This window comes from Pygocentrus nattereri, chromosome 28 (assembly GCF_015220715.1).
Source record: "Pygocentrus nattereri isolate fPygNat1 chromosome 28, fPygNat1.pri, whole genome shotgun sequence".
Taxonomy (NCBI): Eukaryota; Metazoa; Chordata; class Actinopteri; order Characiformes; family Serrasalmidae; genus Pygocentrus; species Pygocentrus nattereri.
This window is the reverse complement of record NC_051238.1, coordinates 19232424-19244077: the sequence shown is the minus strand read 5'-3', so window position 1 is coordinate 19244077 and position 11654 is coordinate 19232424. Positions and strand designations below refer to the sequence as shown.

General features: G+C 41.3%; 1 protein-coding gene across 3 annotated transcripts in view; it reads left to right on the top strand.

Moving 5' to 3' along the window:
- Positions 1–360: 360 nt before the first annotated feature.
- The window catches only part of pi4kab (phosphatidylinositol 4-kinase, catalytic, alpha b), a 47464-nt gene continuing 36170 nt past the window's right edge, over positions 361–11654 (top strand). For 2 of the 3 annotated variants that reach the window (XM_017719089.2, XM_017719088.2), the window contains exons 1-12: positions 361–587; positions 2081–2197; positions 3384–3477; positions 6882–6970; positions 7074–7146; positions 7428–7690; positions 9171–9237; positions 10288–10436; positions 10536–10601; positions 10912–11008; positions 11145–11336; positions 11524–11624. In XM_017719089.2, coding sequence (XP_017574578.2) covers positions 489–587; positions 2081–2197; positions 3384–3477; positions 6882–6970; positions 7074–7146; positions 7428–7690; positions 9171–9237; positions 10288–10436; positions 10536–10601; positions 10912–11008; positions 11145–11336; positions 11524–11624 — 1407 coding nt within the window. In that variant the 5' untranslated portion in view covers positions 361–488. The remainder of the gene's footprint in view (positions 588–2080; positions 2198–3383; positions 3478–6881; positions 6971–7073; positions 7147–7427; positions 7691–9170; positions 9238–10287; positions 10437–10535; positions 10602–10911; positions 11009–11144; positions 11337–11523; positions 11625–11654) is intronic. The other variant, XM_017719090.2, reaches the window with a different exon arrangement.

Sequence of the window (11654 nt, the reverse complement as noted above, 5' to 3'; positions counted from 1 at the left end):
CAGCGTGTTTGGTGATGTGACTGGTGTAGAATTGTGTAGAACTGAGGTGTAGCAGCCACCCCATAGACTGATGTTCAGGGAGAGGGGTGGGGACATTATGCCGCAGCGTATGCTGGGGATTGTAGTCCAGTGCTCAGGCTTGTGCTGCGGGCCTGTTTGACACATGGGGTTTAGAAGCTCTGCAGACTGACATGTGTAACAACGTGTGATTATTACCACATGTTGTCCGTACATTAGATATTTAAGCGTTAACAGAGATAAAACAACCGATCTTAAATAAACCCAGCACCATCAAAACACCGCAAACGCAGCTGGTTTCCAGCGCCACGCCCTCCGTCGGCGCATCACGCACGGAGTAATCACTCCTCCTCCGCTACTGTGCGTGTTTTGTGCCTTCAGACTTGCCGTACTGCGGCTCTCTCTCGCCCACGGTGCTGCGTTTGTTGCGGTGAAGCGCAACTTTCCCCGCATCCGCGAGAAGCGCGAGTATGTCCGCAAAGGGAGGCGGAACGAGGGGCTTCTACTTCAACACGGTTCTCTCTCTGGCTCGGTCTCTGGCAGCGCACAGACCTGCGCCCGTCGATAAGGTAGGGATGGGAGTCCCTGCCAGCTGTTTCATTAACGCCAGCCGGCTGGTTTGTGTAAGTTGGCGAAGTTGGGATGTTGCGCAGCCACCGTGCCGCGCGGACATCAGACGGACACTGCGCGGGAGGGCAGAAAGCAGGAGAGGCTGCAGGGAGCAGGAGAGAAAGTGAGCCCCGGTACCGGCTCGTGCTTGAAACTCTGAACAATGGAGCCTTTTGTCTTTGCTCGGAGCGGTCAGTGTTGGCCTGATGGTCAGATCACTCGCAGCTTTTCTGAAGGAGTGCGTCCTTTCCTTAAACTGCGCAAAACAAACAGACGTCCGTTTATCTTCCCTTTCATTTCCACCGTCTGTGGTTGTCTGTGTGGCGTCGCTGCTGCTGCAGGTTCTCGCTGCTGCAGGCGAGTCGCCGCGCTGCACGTCCTCATTTGTCATTTTGTCAGGGGGTCCGGCGAAATTGAATGAACCTGACGTTTCAGGCGCGTCGACGTCTCTGTGTGCTCAGCGTGTCTTAACAGTTTAATACAGCGACTGACTCGTGGTCTACAACAGGTTGTTCCTGTTGAATTCCAGTGATGCCTCACATGAACTCTTGTCTGACTGCATCATGGAAAATATTCAAGTACAGCTCACTGTTAGTGTTGGAGAGACCTTGACGTCCCTTCCTGTACAGTTATTCATCTCTCTGCTGAAACAGTCTCTGGTGATGCCAGACACGTTCTCAGCAGATGGTCTCTCATATCCAGAGACAGACTTGGTCATTTTGAGGTCATGGTTAATAAACGGGAGTGGGGCCCCTTTTAAACAAAAAGCATTGGTTTTCTCTTAGTCTTCTTCTGGGTTCCTTACCTGTTCATCCACACAGCTGTTGTACAGTGGGTGTTGAGTATGCTTGCTGATGGAGGTGTCATTTACGAGGTCTGCCGGGAATCCTCCACAGATGTTCTCGCATCGCCAAGTCAAACCGACTGGTTTGATAATGTCAAATGTTTAATTTAATTAGGCCTGTGTTCCCATGTTGTCAGTCATGTAGGTTTGAACTAATCATCTTGCAAAGCCAGTTGGCTTTTAAATACTAAATTGTTTGCAGAAGTCCTCTATGTGCTTCCAAATTCTTGTTTTGACTATTTCAGTTTTTAGCCTGTTGGCAGAAGTGCTGCTGATGCCAGGCAGCCTGAGCTAAAGCAAAAAAAAAAAAAGATGGATATAGAAGCAGGTGGGGTGTCATCATGTGACAACACGGAATGAATAGGCCATTACAGCCATGGCTTCGGGGAAGGGCTGATAATTATTACTGAAGTAAACGCTACCATTGACAAATAACAGTAAATTTACACTTCTCTAACACACACATCTAATTTGCATTTTCACGGGGGTTTTGGTTTTCATTCTCAGGGCGGTCCTAGGCGGCTTTGTGTAATGAAAATGCCGCCCCTTCCTGTATCTGTACCTCTTATATTTCTATAATCTTGATCTCCCATATCAATACCACTGCAGGTACAGAAGCTGCTATGTATGTGCCCATTGGACACTCGGGGGGTGTTCTCTCTGGACATCAGGCGCAGGGATGCTGTTATCGCGCTGGCTGTGTTCCTGGTGGAATCAGATTTACAGGTGAGGTGCCTCCATTAGAACACTGTACTCTGTTTATTGTGTTTGAAAATTTTAAATAAGTTGTGGTAGCTAAGTAGTACAGTGTGTATCAGTTTACACACACACACACACACACACACACACACACACACACACACACATTTTCTAAGCTGTGTCTCCTTCAGGGTTGTGGGGTGTATCAGTTTAGAAATGCCTAATTTGTGCATGTAATATGCAGTCACTGCACGATTAGGCAAAGCCTGTTTGCTGCTGAGTAATTCTGAACGGAATTGTGTTAAAACCAGCTGATGTGCTCATAGGATTAAAGGGGGTACATGGATTAAACCATGAACTGTGGAACAACAGTGCAATGGCAGCGCTGATGGAGCCCAGTCTTATGACCTGCGCAAACAACTGTGATAAACAGTAATGAGATTTGGGTTGCACAACACCACAATTTCAGTTTTTCTTACCAAATCAAAATTGAAAAAATGAAGAAATGTGGAACATTTAAAATAGGATAGTGCTCCTGTGCAGTAGTACTGACACCAGTCCAAACTCAGTGTAAATCTTGATATTTATACCATTTCAGATTTAAATATTTTATTTTGGGGAAAAGCAGTGGTCTGTCACATATAAAATGAACTAACCTTGAGTGAATGCCCTTTAATGGTCAGACAACTTGGTGTCATCACTGCAAAAGTTGTTGTGCTCTTTGGCTAGGCATCGTTGAAATAAATTAAATGTATTGAAATCCTTTCTGGTCATGCCAGCCCTCGAAATACTGGCATTCCAGATTTTGAAATAAGCGAAAAATGCCTTATCTGTGAAATAATTCAACACCACTGTCATGGTCGTTGCTTTGGTTAAGCTCTGTCTACTCGCTGTGCATCAAGCATTGTTTCATGGTAATTAGCGTTTTTATTGCCGATATAATACTTATTTAGGTGCCAGTATTGAGGCTGATACACAGTATCAGTGCATCACTAATAAATAATGCACTGTGATTAAGAATGCCTTGAAAGTATGACTGTTTTAGCTTAACACCAAAGTTAGATGGCTTCAGTTTGTAGGAAAGTAAAAATCACTTGTTTACTTTGAAATGAATGTATCATGGACAGAAAGATCAGTGTTTGCTCCAAGATGCTCGTTCTCTCTGTGCCACTGTGTCTCATTTGCTCTTTCTTTCCCTGTCTCTGTCCACCAGCACAAAGACATGGTGGTGAGTTACCTGTTGAGTCTGCTGAAGGGGCTGCCCAGGGTGCAGTGGGTAGAGGAGGCGACTTGCAGGAAGAGCAAAGGTAACATCCACATAGGGCAACTGGCTAGGAGTAAATGACAAAAAAAGTTCTGTTTTGTATAATACGCTTGTTGTGTTATTAAATAGGGTACCATTCTTCAACATCAGATCAATTGCAGATTTATGTAGGATTTTTTTCTGTGTGCTTTTGTTGTGTTTGAGTCTGTTTTGTGAAACACTACATGACCAGAAGTGAAAAGTCACATCCGTGTATAGTAGGGCTGGGACTCTCTAGGGGGGTGCGATGTGATTATGAAACGATTATTGATCTTTTTTTTCTATATAGGATTTCTTTTTTTTTCTCTTTTCTCTCTGTGTGACGACTTGGAGCTTTTAAAACAAAGTATTTGTAGTAATCTATAGTGAATTTACCTTGATTATCTTTTATTAATAAAACAAATGGAAGTGATATGGCAAGTGAACTGGAAGGCTGTCATTCACTGCTCTTGTTTGGATCTCATGAGATGCAGGCTGCCAGTAATTCGTGCTAAGATGCGCAGTTATGGTGAAATAAGATTCTGTGGCAGTGAGTGTCCACGCAGCACATATTACAGCCGTACCGCCTGTTTTCTTTAGTGATCACACAGCTTCGGTTTTGGTCTGGCTGTAGAGAGTGGGGGGATCGCTGTTTCAATAAAATATCTTTGGGACATGATGCTGTATCTGTATCTCAGCTCTAAAGTGTGCAACATATTGACAAAGCCCCGGTTCTCAAAAACTGAGTACGAATGAAGACCCTTGGCAGTAAAAGTTGCCATAGAGTTTGTAATTCGCTTCGTCCTTTCCAAGTTGGTTGGAAGCTTTGACATTGCTTGATCAATGGTCATCTGATTGGCAGCAACTACAACTGGGCAGAAAACAGGTGGAAACATGTAACATGGTTTTCCCCTCAACTGCATAGAAAGCAAAGCTAGCTTAATGGTCTGCAACCTGCGGCTCCACATCAGAATTAGATTTCTAGGTAAAAATAAAATAATCCTGCTTTGCAATAAAATAGGGCTTTTCTGATCATTCTAACAGTTTTAACAATAAATAATCTTAAACGCTGGAATCAGTGTAGCCTATAACTGCTAGTTCACCTAGCTAGTAGCTAAAGAAAAGGCAAAGAGAAAGATTTAAGACGAACATCGAAAATTTGGAAACGAATAGACGTTCATAATCACTCCAGCTGGTTTCCTGATGTTTTATCTGCAACGAAAAACTGCTAAACACTGCAAAAAACCTGAAGTCGAAGTCAATTTCACGTTCTCCAGCTTCTGGTTTGAATTTTCCCATTCCCCGTTTCCCGTCCTGGTGCAGAAGCTACATTCTGGCATCTCGGGCATCATTTAGGGTGAAATAGGAAAATTGAATCGAGAAGCTGGAGAATAAGAAGCTTCAACCTCATAAAAAGTAGAACATTTTATTGGCATTTTACAAGAAACTGTTCTACATTTGTGGAAACGTTTCCGGCTGTTGATGCAATAAAAGCGGCTACAGCTTAAAGCAGAGCAAAGTAAGTTTGTTTGTATTATATTTTTACCCTACACCAGGACATCAGCACGTACTGAGACACATGTACAGCCAAGAGCTCAAAATGTTTTGGCTTCCAAGGTGGTTTGATTTTTGTTGAAAATCAGACTGTCTGGGCTTTGCACTTCCGCATTTTGCAAAGTTCTGCCTTTTGTGTTCCGACAACATTACGTCATCAGTTAAAATTTAGAAAATCGATTTTAGACATTTGTGAATCGATTCAGAATCGCTGACATCTGCATAAGGATGCATCTAAGAATCGATTTTCCCCATCCCTAATTGTATAGTATCCCATTCCAAAAGCTTATAGTTAATTGCCCTTTGCTGCTATAACATTTGCTGGTCTCCTGAGATAGTTTTCCACTAGATTTTAGACCACTGCTGCAGAGATTCATTTCCATTCAGACAAAAGAGCAGTAGTCTGACGTTGGTGTTAAGGCTTTACACACGGTCGGTGTTTCTGTTCATTTGAATAGTGTTGAGTGAGGTTGAGGTCAGGGCTCTGTGCAGGCCAGTCATGTTCTTCCACACCAAACGTAGCCAAGCTTTTTTATTTTACATTTTCATGATGCACAGTATCACAATATTTAGTTTTTCACAAGTTTGTTAAGTTGGAACTGACAAAAAAACTGCCCTGCCATAGTTACAAAATACTGTCAGCACCTAGGAATACAGGGATCTTTAATTATACAATTAAATAGGACTAATTGTGCTTTCTTTGTAATGAAAGTATTCTTTAAGTGTTGACAATAGCCCCAGTATGCTCTGAAAAGTGCATGTTGACGTAATTTATTGCAATAAAATATCATCAATTTGCCCAGCCCTAGTTGGAGATACGCATTTCTATAGAATGTCACTCTGTCACCTGAGCATTAAGATGTACCTTCACTATATCATGAAAAACAGCCCCAGACCATCTGACTTTCCTCATTGACAAAGCTTTGCAGTTGGCACCATGCGCTTGAGCAAGCAGCGATCTGGTGTTCTCCTTTGGTCCATCTGACTGCCAGATGGTAAAGCATGATTCAACTCAATGGTGATCTTTTTTACACCACTCCACTGCTCAGCCACAGAACCCTAATCCATGAAGCTCCTGACAAATGGTTCTTGTGCCATTGTTGCTTCCTGATGTAGTCTTAAACATTTCAACATTATTGACATTTTACAAGTAAATGATTGGAATTATACAGTTTGACACTTAAAAAAAAAAGTAGCTGCATAGTAACTTTTTCCGTTCATCAAAGTACAAACAACGTGAACCTTCCCTCAAAAGTACAACAGTAGTTTTAAGGTCCAATTGTGTACGTTAAATACATTTTTCTTGGGTGAAAAGTACATATTTGTACCCTTGAGCGTACCGTCCCAGTGATATGAGGGATACTGCCATGGTGACCGTTTCGTAACATTTTTTTCTGAGAGTGTATGGAGTAACTAACTGCCAACTTGGGTCTTGGTAGTAAGTGTTGCAACTGAGGACATGCAGTTTTTATTTGCTGTGCACTTCAACAATAAGTGCTCCTGTAATCTTGTGTGATCTAAAGCTATTATTGCTCCTAGACATTTCTACTTCATAACAGCACTTGCAGCTGACCTGGGCTGGAGTGTTTCAGACAAACTAGCTTGTTGGAAAGGCAGTATCTGTGACAATGTCATGTTGAAAGTCACTGAGCTCTTCAGTATGACATTCTGCTGCCACTGTTTGTGGAGATTACTTAGCTGTACACTTGATTTTAAGGGCACATTAGCAAAGGGTGTGGATGAAATAGCCAAACCCAAAAGTTAGAAGGAGTATCCACATACTTTTGGCTATGCAAGGTAACATGTGTAGCATGGATTCCTTGTAAAGTTGTTTGATTTCCATGCCATAATTGTAACTGATGCGTGTTCGTACAGAAAGTCTTCCAGTGGCCGAGAACTTCAGTTTCTGCCTGGTGACGCTGCTTTCTGATGTGGCACAGAGAGACCCAGAGTCACGCACTCAGGTGAGCTACCGTGTGTGTGTGTGTGTGTGTGTGTGTGATTATGTATGTTCAACTCAAAACGTGCCCCACAAATTCTGGATCTCCTTTTTTTTTTTTTCTTCAGATTCTGGAGGCCATAATGGAAGTGATGCAGTCTCTGTTAGAGATCTGTCAGGCACCTGAAAACCATGATAAAGGTTTGCACACAGAGCACGTTATACATGTCACTCACTGCTGCCATAACAAACCATATAATCTCCAAAATGGAAACCTTATTGAAGAAAGAAATAAACATTCTTGCCTCCAACTAAGTCAATGAGACAAGATCTCTGTTAGTCCATTTGTCATGAAATGTACACACAGTGTGAAAGGCAAACCAGAAATTCAGGAGTTATGTCATTTTGACATGACCGTGACATTGATGATACACAGAAGCCTGTTTGACGCATTGTTATTTGTCTTTCTCCATCGTATGTAGTTTACCTGTGTAAATACTTGGTGCCCTGTCTACTGGGTGTGACGAGGGCATTTGGACGCTATGGTAACATGAACGAGCCATTACTGTCCCAGCTCTTCCCCCGTGTGTCGTGCCAGCCTGCTCAGCGCGTTACCGTGGAAACGGAGGGCATCCGCAGGCGCTCCTTTAATGACTTTCGTTCTATAATGCCAAGCTCCCTGCTTACAGTGTGCCAAGGAGATACACTAAGACGCAAGGCTGGCACTGCCACTGCTGACACACAGGTATATATAGAACTCTGTCGAGCTCACTGCTAGATTTATTATCTAGTGTTTTTTGTTATGTTATATATTTGTACAGGTAAATGTCAGGTGTACAGGTATAGACACAAAGTTTACAGTGTAAGGAAGAGCAGGACACAAACTAACTCTGGGTCGAATGTAGTATAGATATTATGTGTATTTAATGGGTTCAAGTGGGACATGCTTTTAGTCATGTTGTCCTATTCCCATTGTAACAGCAGCTGTGAGTTTGGACAGCAATTGGACAGATATTTCTCAAAATTCCTCCTTAAATTACTTTTCCTTCCTAAGTCTTTTTGGTTATTGAGTTTGAGTGTGTATAATTGACATAATTCATACCTATAATATTTTATTCTTAGTGGCTGTAGTATAGCACTGTTTTGAAGCATTGATTTGACTGTTTTGATACATTTACCAAAAGTAAACAATGGGCGCATTTACATGCCATTAATTGTCCATTCATAGTCAGATTTCTCCAGTTATCCAATTATTCAAATGATCATGTAAACAGCATACCCCGATTACTTAGGTTGGACTAAGGTTTTAGAAATCTGATTAAGAAATCCAATAAAGAGAGGTGGATTTTAGTTTAATAATTTCCAGCACGTGTATACTCTTACTCTGATTTCTTTCCTCTGCGCATGTCCGAAAACTGCAGAACCGTAAATAAGCTGTTTATAACCACACCTGTGAGACGGCAGCTGAACACTGTTGGACATTGTACACACTTGATGAAATGAAAGATTTAAATATTCTTTATCTTCTACATGAAGTATGTTTATATTTTCAGGTAAAGTGGCACAGTGCTTTAAAAAAAAGCCATCATGATGTTGGAGTTTTACATTACGTTTACATCACATCGTCTTCTGTGAGTTTATTGACAGGTTGACGGCAGAAACCTGGTTATTGCCTGGCACATGTAGACCTGGAGTTTTCCCATTATCTGATAATGTGCATGCAAATATGTTGATCAGATTACTCACAAAATGTAATTTTCTGCAGTTACAGGATTACTAAGTGCATGTAAGCGCACTCAACGAAAGTGAATCAGTATCCCCCTATAGATGGAACTGTTAGGGACTGTTAAAACCTAATGCCCCAGTGCAGCCGTGCCCCTCCATCCGTTAGTTAACCCCATTTATGTTTGAGCTCATGCCACATTTTAAGCAAAAAGCTAAATGTGCTATATTGTGCTCTTCTCTCCCCTGCTGAATTTGTTACTAAGATGCATTGCAGTGACATTGAGGTACATTATAATCTCTTTCTCTCTCTCTCAGAATCTTACAACAAATATGCATCAAATGGTACCGAAGAGCTTCTGTTTGCAAAAGAATGTGGATTAGTAATTGCAATTTAAATGATTATGAAGTGATCAGTGTTGGAATCTGGTTTCACTCACTGTGTGTCTCACTCTGTACGTACACACACACACACTGTTCTTCTGTTATTCATGTGTTCATAGGTAAGCCCAGAGAAAGGTGGGCCTTCACCTTGCTCTCCCACTGCACCAGGCCCTCAGTACTTTGAAGGTAAATCGGGTTTAAGAGCATTCTGAGGTCCGTTAAAAACCAGGTCCTAATCCAACTCATTGCAAATGCAGACATTTCTAAATGGTTATGGTTTGGATACAGATTACTGTGAGGTTGTTTTAGGTTTGCAAGTAAATTTTTTTTATTGTTTGTCATAGCCTTGGATGTTTTGTAAGCTGAATATTGCCGCTGTCCAAAAAAATCTCCAAAATAGTAACTTTACAGAAGGCAAAAATACTTTTACCTTTTAATGTAAAGAAATTTTATTCTTATTTTATTATTAAGTGATTTATAACATTTCTATTTGTCCACTCATCATGAAATTTTCACACAATGTATTTATTTATGTATGTATGTATGTATTTATTTATTTATTTGGGCTGCTTTGATATGCTTGTATGCCCGGCTGGCTTCGCTCAGCTTTTGATGTAAATGTCTTATGTATGTATAGGACAGCTGTGTAGAATTTGTTTGTTTATTTATTTATTTCTTTGGGCTGCAGTGATATGCTTGTATGCCTGGCTGGCTTCGCTCAGCTTTTGATGTAAATGTCTTTTGGATTAGGAGTCAATGTCTTGCCTTAGAGCTTTTCCAACTGTCAAGCTTTGTCATCACTAATGATGATCATGAATAATAATGTCAACCGCATCCGCGTCCTGTCACTAATGATGATTATCAGTTAAAAACTGCAATCTTTATGGGTTCCTCGTGTAGATTCTGACACAATGAAAAAAAGACTAAAGAAAGATCCAGTCTCTTGTAGACATACTTCACCATTTACCGTCAACATTACACAGCTAGTTATGACCTGCAACATGATATATTCATGATTTCATAGTTTTAAAAATTTAAATAGGTAGTCTAACAGGAACATTTAGGTTAAAATGAGATGCTGTGATGCTCCTGAGAGCATCAGTTTGTTTGAGACATTTTAGTGGGTAAAGAAGCAGATTTTATTGTCTTGTTTAATTCATAATTCATAACGTGTGGGAGGACCAATATTTTGGGTCCATAAGATCTTAGTTTTGCCATTGAATTTGTTTCGTTCAGGTTCGTATCTCCCTGATGGCAGTGCAGTGGACCCTGATTACTACTTCACGACGGTCAGCTCCAGCTTCTCTCTCTCTCCTCTCTTCATTGGTGGCGGTGGACAAGAGATGACCGTGCCTTTGGAGCTACTCAAACGCCTCTTAAACATGGTAGATGCATGTTGCACAAGCTGCATAACTGAGTGAAAGTTCAGACTTTTTGGTGATTCTAGCCTCATAGCACAACATGCCTCTCTTCTCTTTGGTCAGGTTAAACTCTTTGTCTCAGATTCATTTCTGAAGACTCTGGATGCCACTGTAGTGGAAGTAACTGAGGTAATCCTTTAGTACTTTTACCTGTGCTATTCTGCTGACTGCCACATGTTTTATTTCATAGATAAATGTTTGAATTAAAAAGTTAGCTTTTGTGACTAATGTGACAAATTCTGAAGTCATTACAGGGGAAACTGCTGGTTTTAAAAACAAACATTTGAATCGATGCTTGGGTCATCTTTTAATTTCTTTTACTCGCAAAACAGCTGTAATATAACAGTAGTAATAAAAAGCAGTGAAACGCTTGAGATCATGTGTTATCCTGAATAATTAATCCTTTGACTTGCATTCTCTCTTGCTCTCGGCTGCCTAGGCTAATCCAGGCATAGATCTCTTCTACAAAAGCTTCAGTGACCCACTGTACGTCAGTATGTTTAAGATGCTCAGGGATACACTCTATTATGTGAAAGGTTTGAAATTATGAAATCTCATAATTATACAATTAATAATACATTATTTTAACATTCACGTTATGTTAGTTACTTATTATTAATACAATTTATTAATTTTGTTAAGTTATTTCAACCTTTTTCTGTTACTAATCAGATGTACAGTCAGGGTTTGTGAAGGAGGTCCACGACTTTGTACTGGAGCAGTTCAGCAGCAGCCAATCGGAGCTACAGAGGGTGCTTCATGAAGCAGAGAGGTTGCCAGGGGAACCTAGTCCCTTGAAGCTACGTTGCCACGCCAACGCTGCCTGTGTGGACCTCATGGTGTGGGCCGTCAAAGATGAGCAAGGTGGGCGGGAAGGGGAGGGTCGCAGTCCTGACAGTCAGAATCCATTTTTAGGGCCAGAACCTTGGCGCATTTTCACTGTGTGTAATTAGTGCGTTAGTGAGAGTAGCTGGTAGCTGCATATGTTTTTTGGAGACAGCAACAGCGATGAATCATTTGAATTTCTTCACTCTTCCTTCTCTCTTCCTAGGAGCTGAGAATCTGTGCACAAAGCTGTCTGAGAAACTGCAATCCAAAACCTCCAGCAAAGTGATAATCGCACACATGCCTCTCCTCATCTGCTGCCTCCAGGTATTGAGGATCCAGCTGATGTGTTAATGT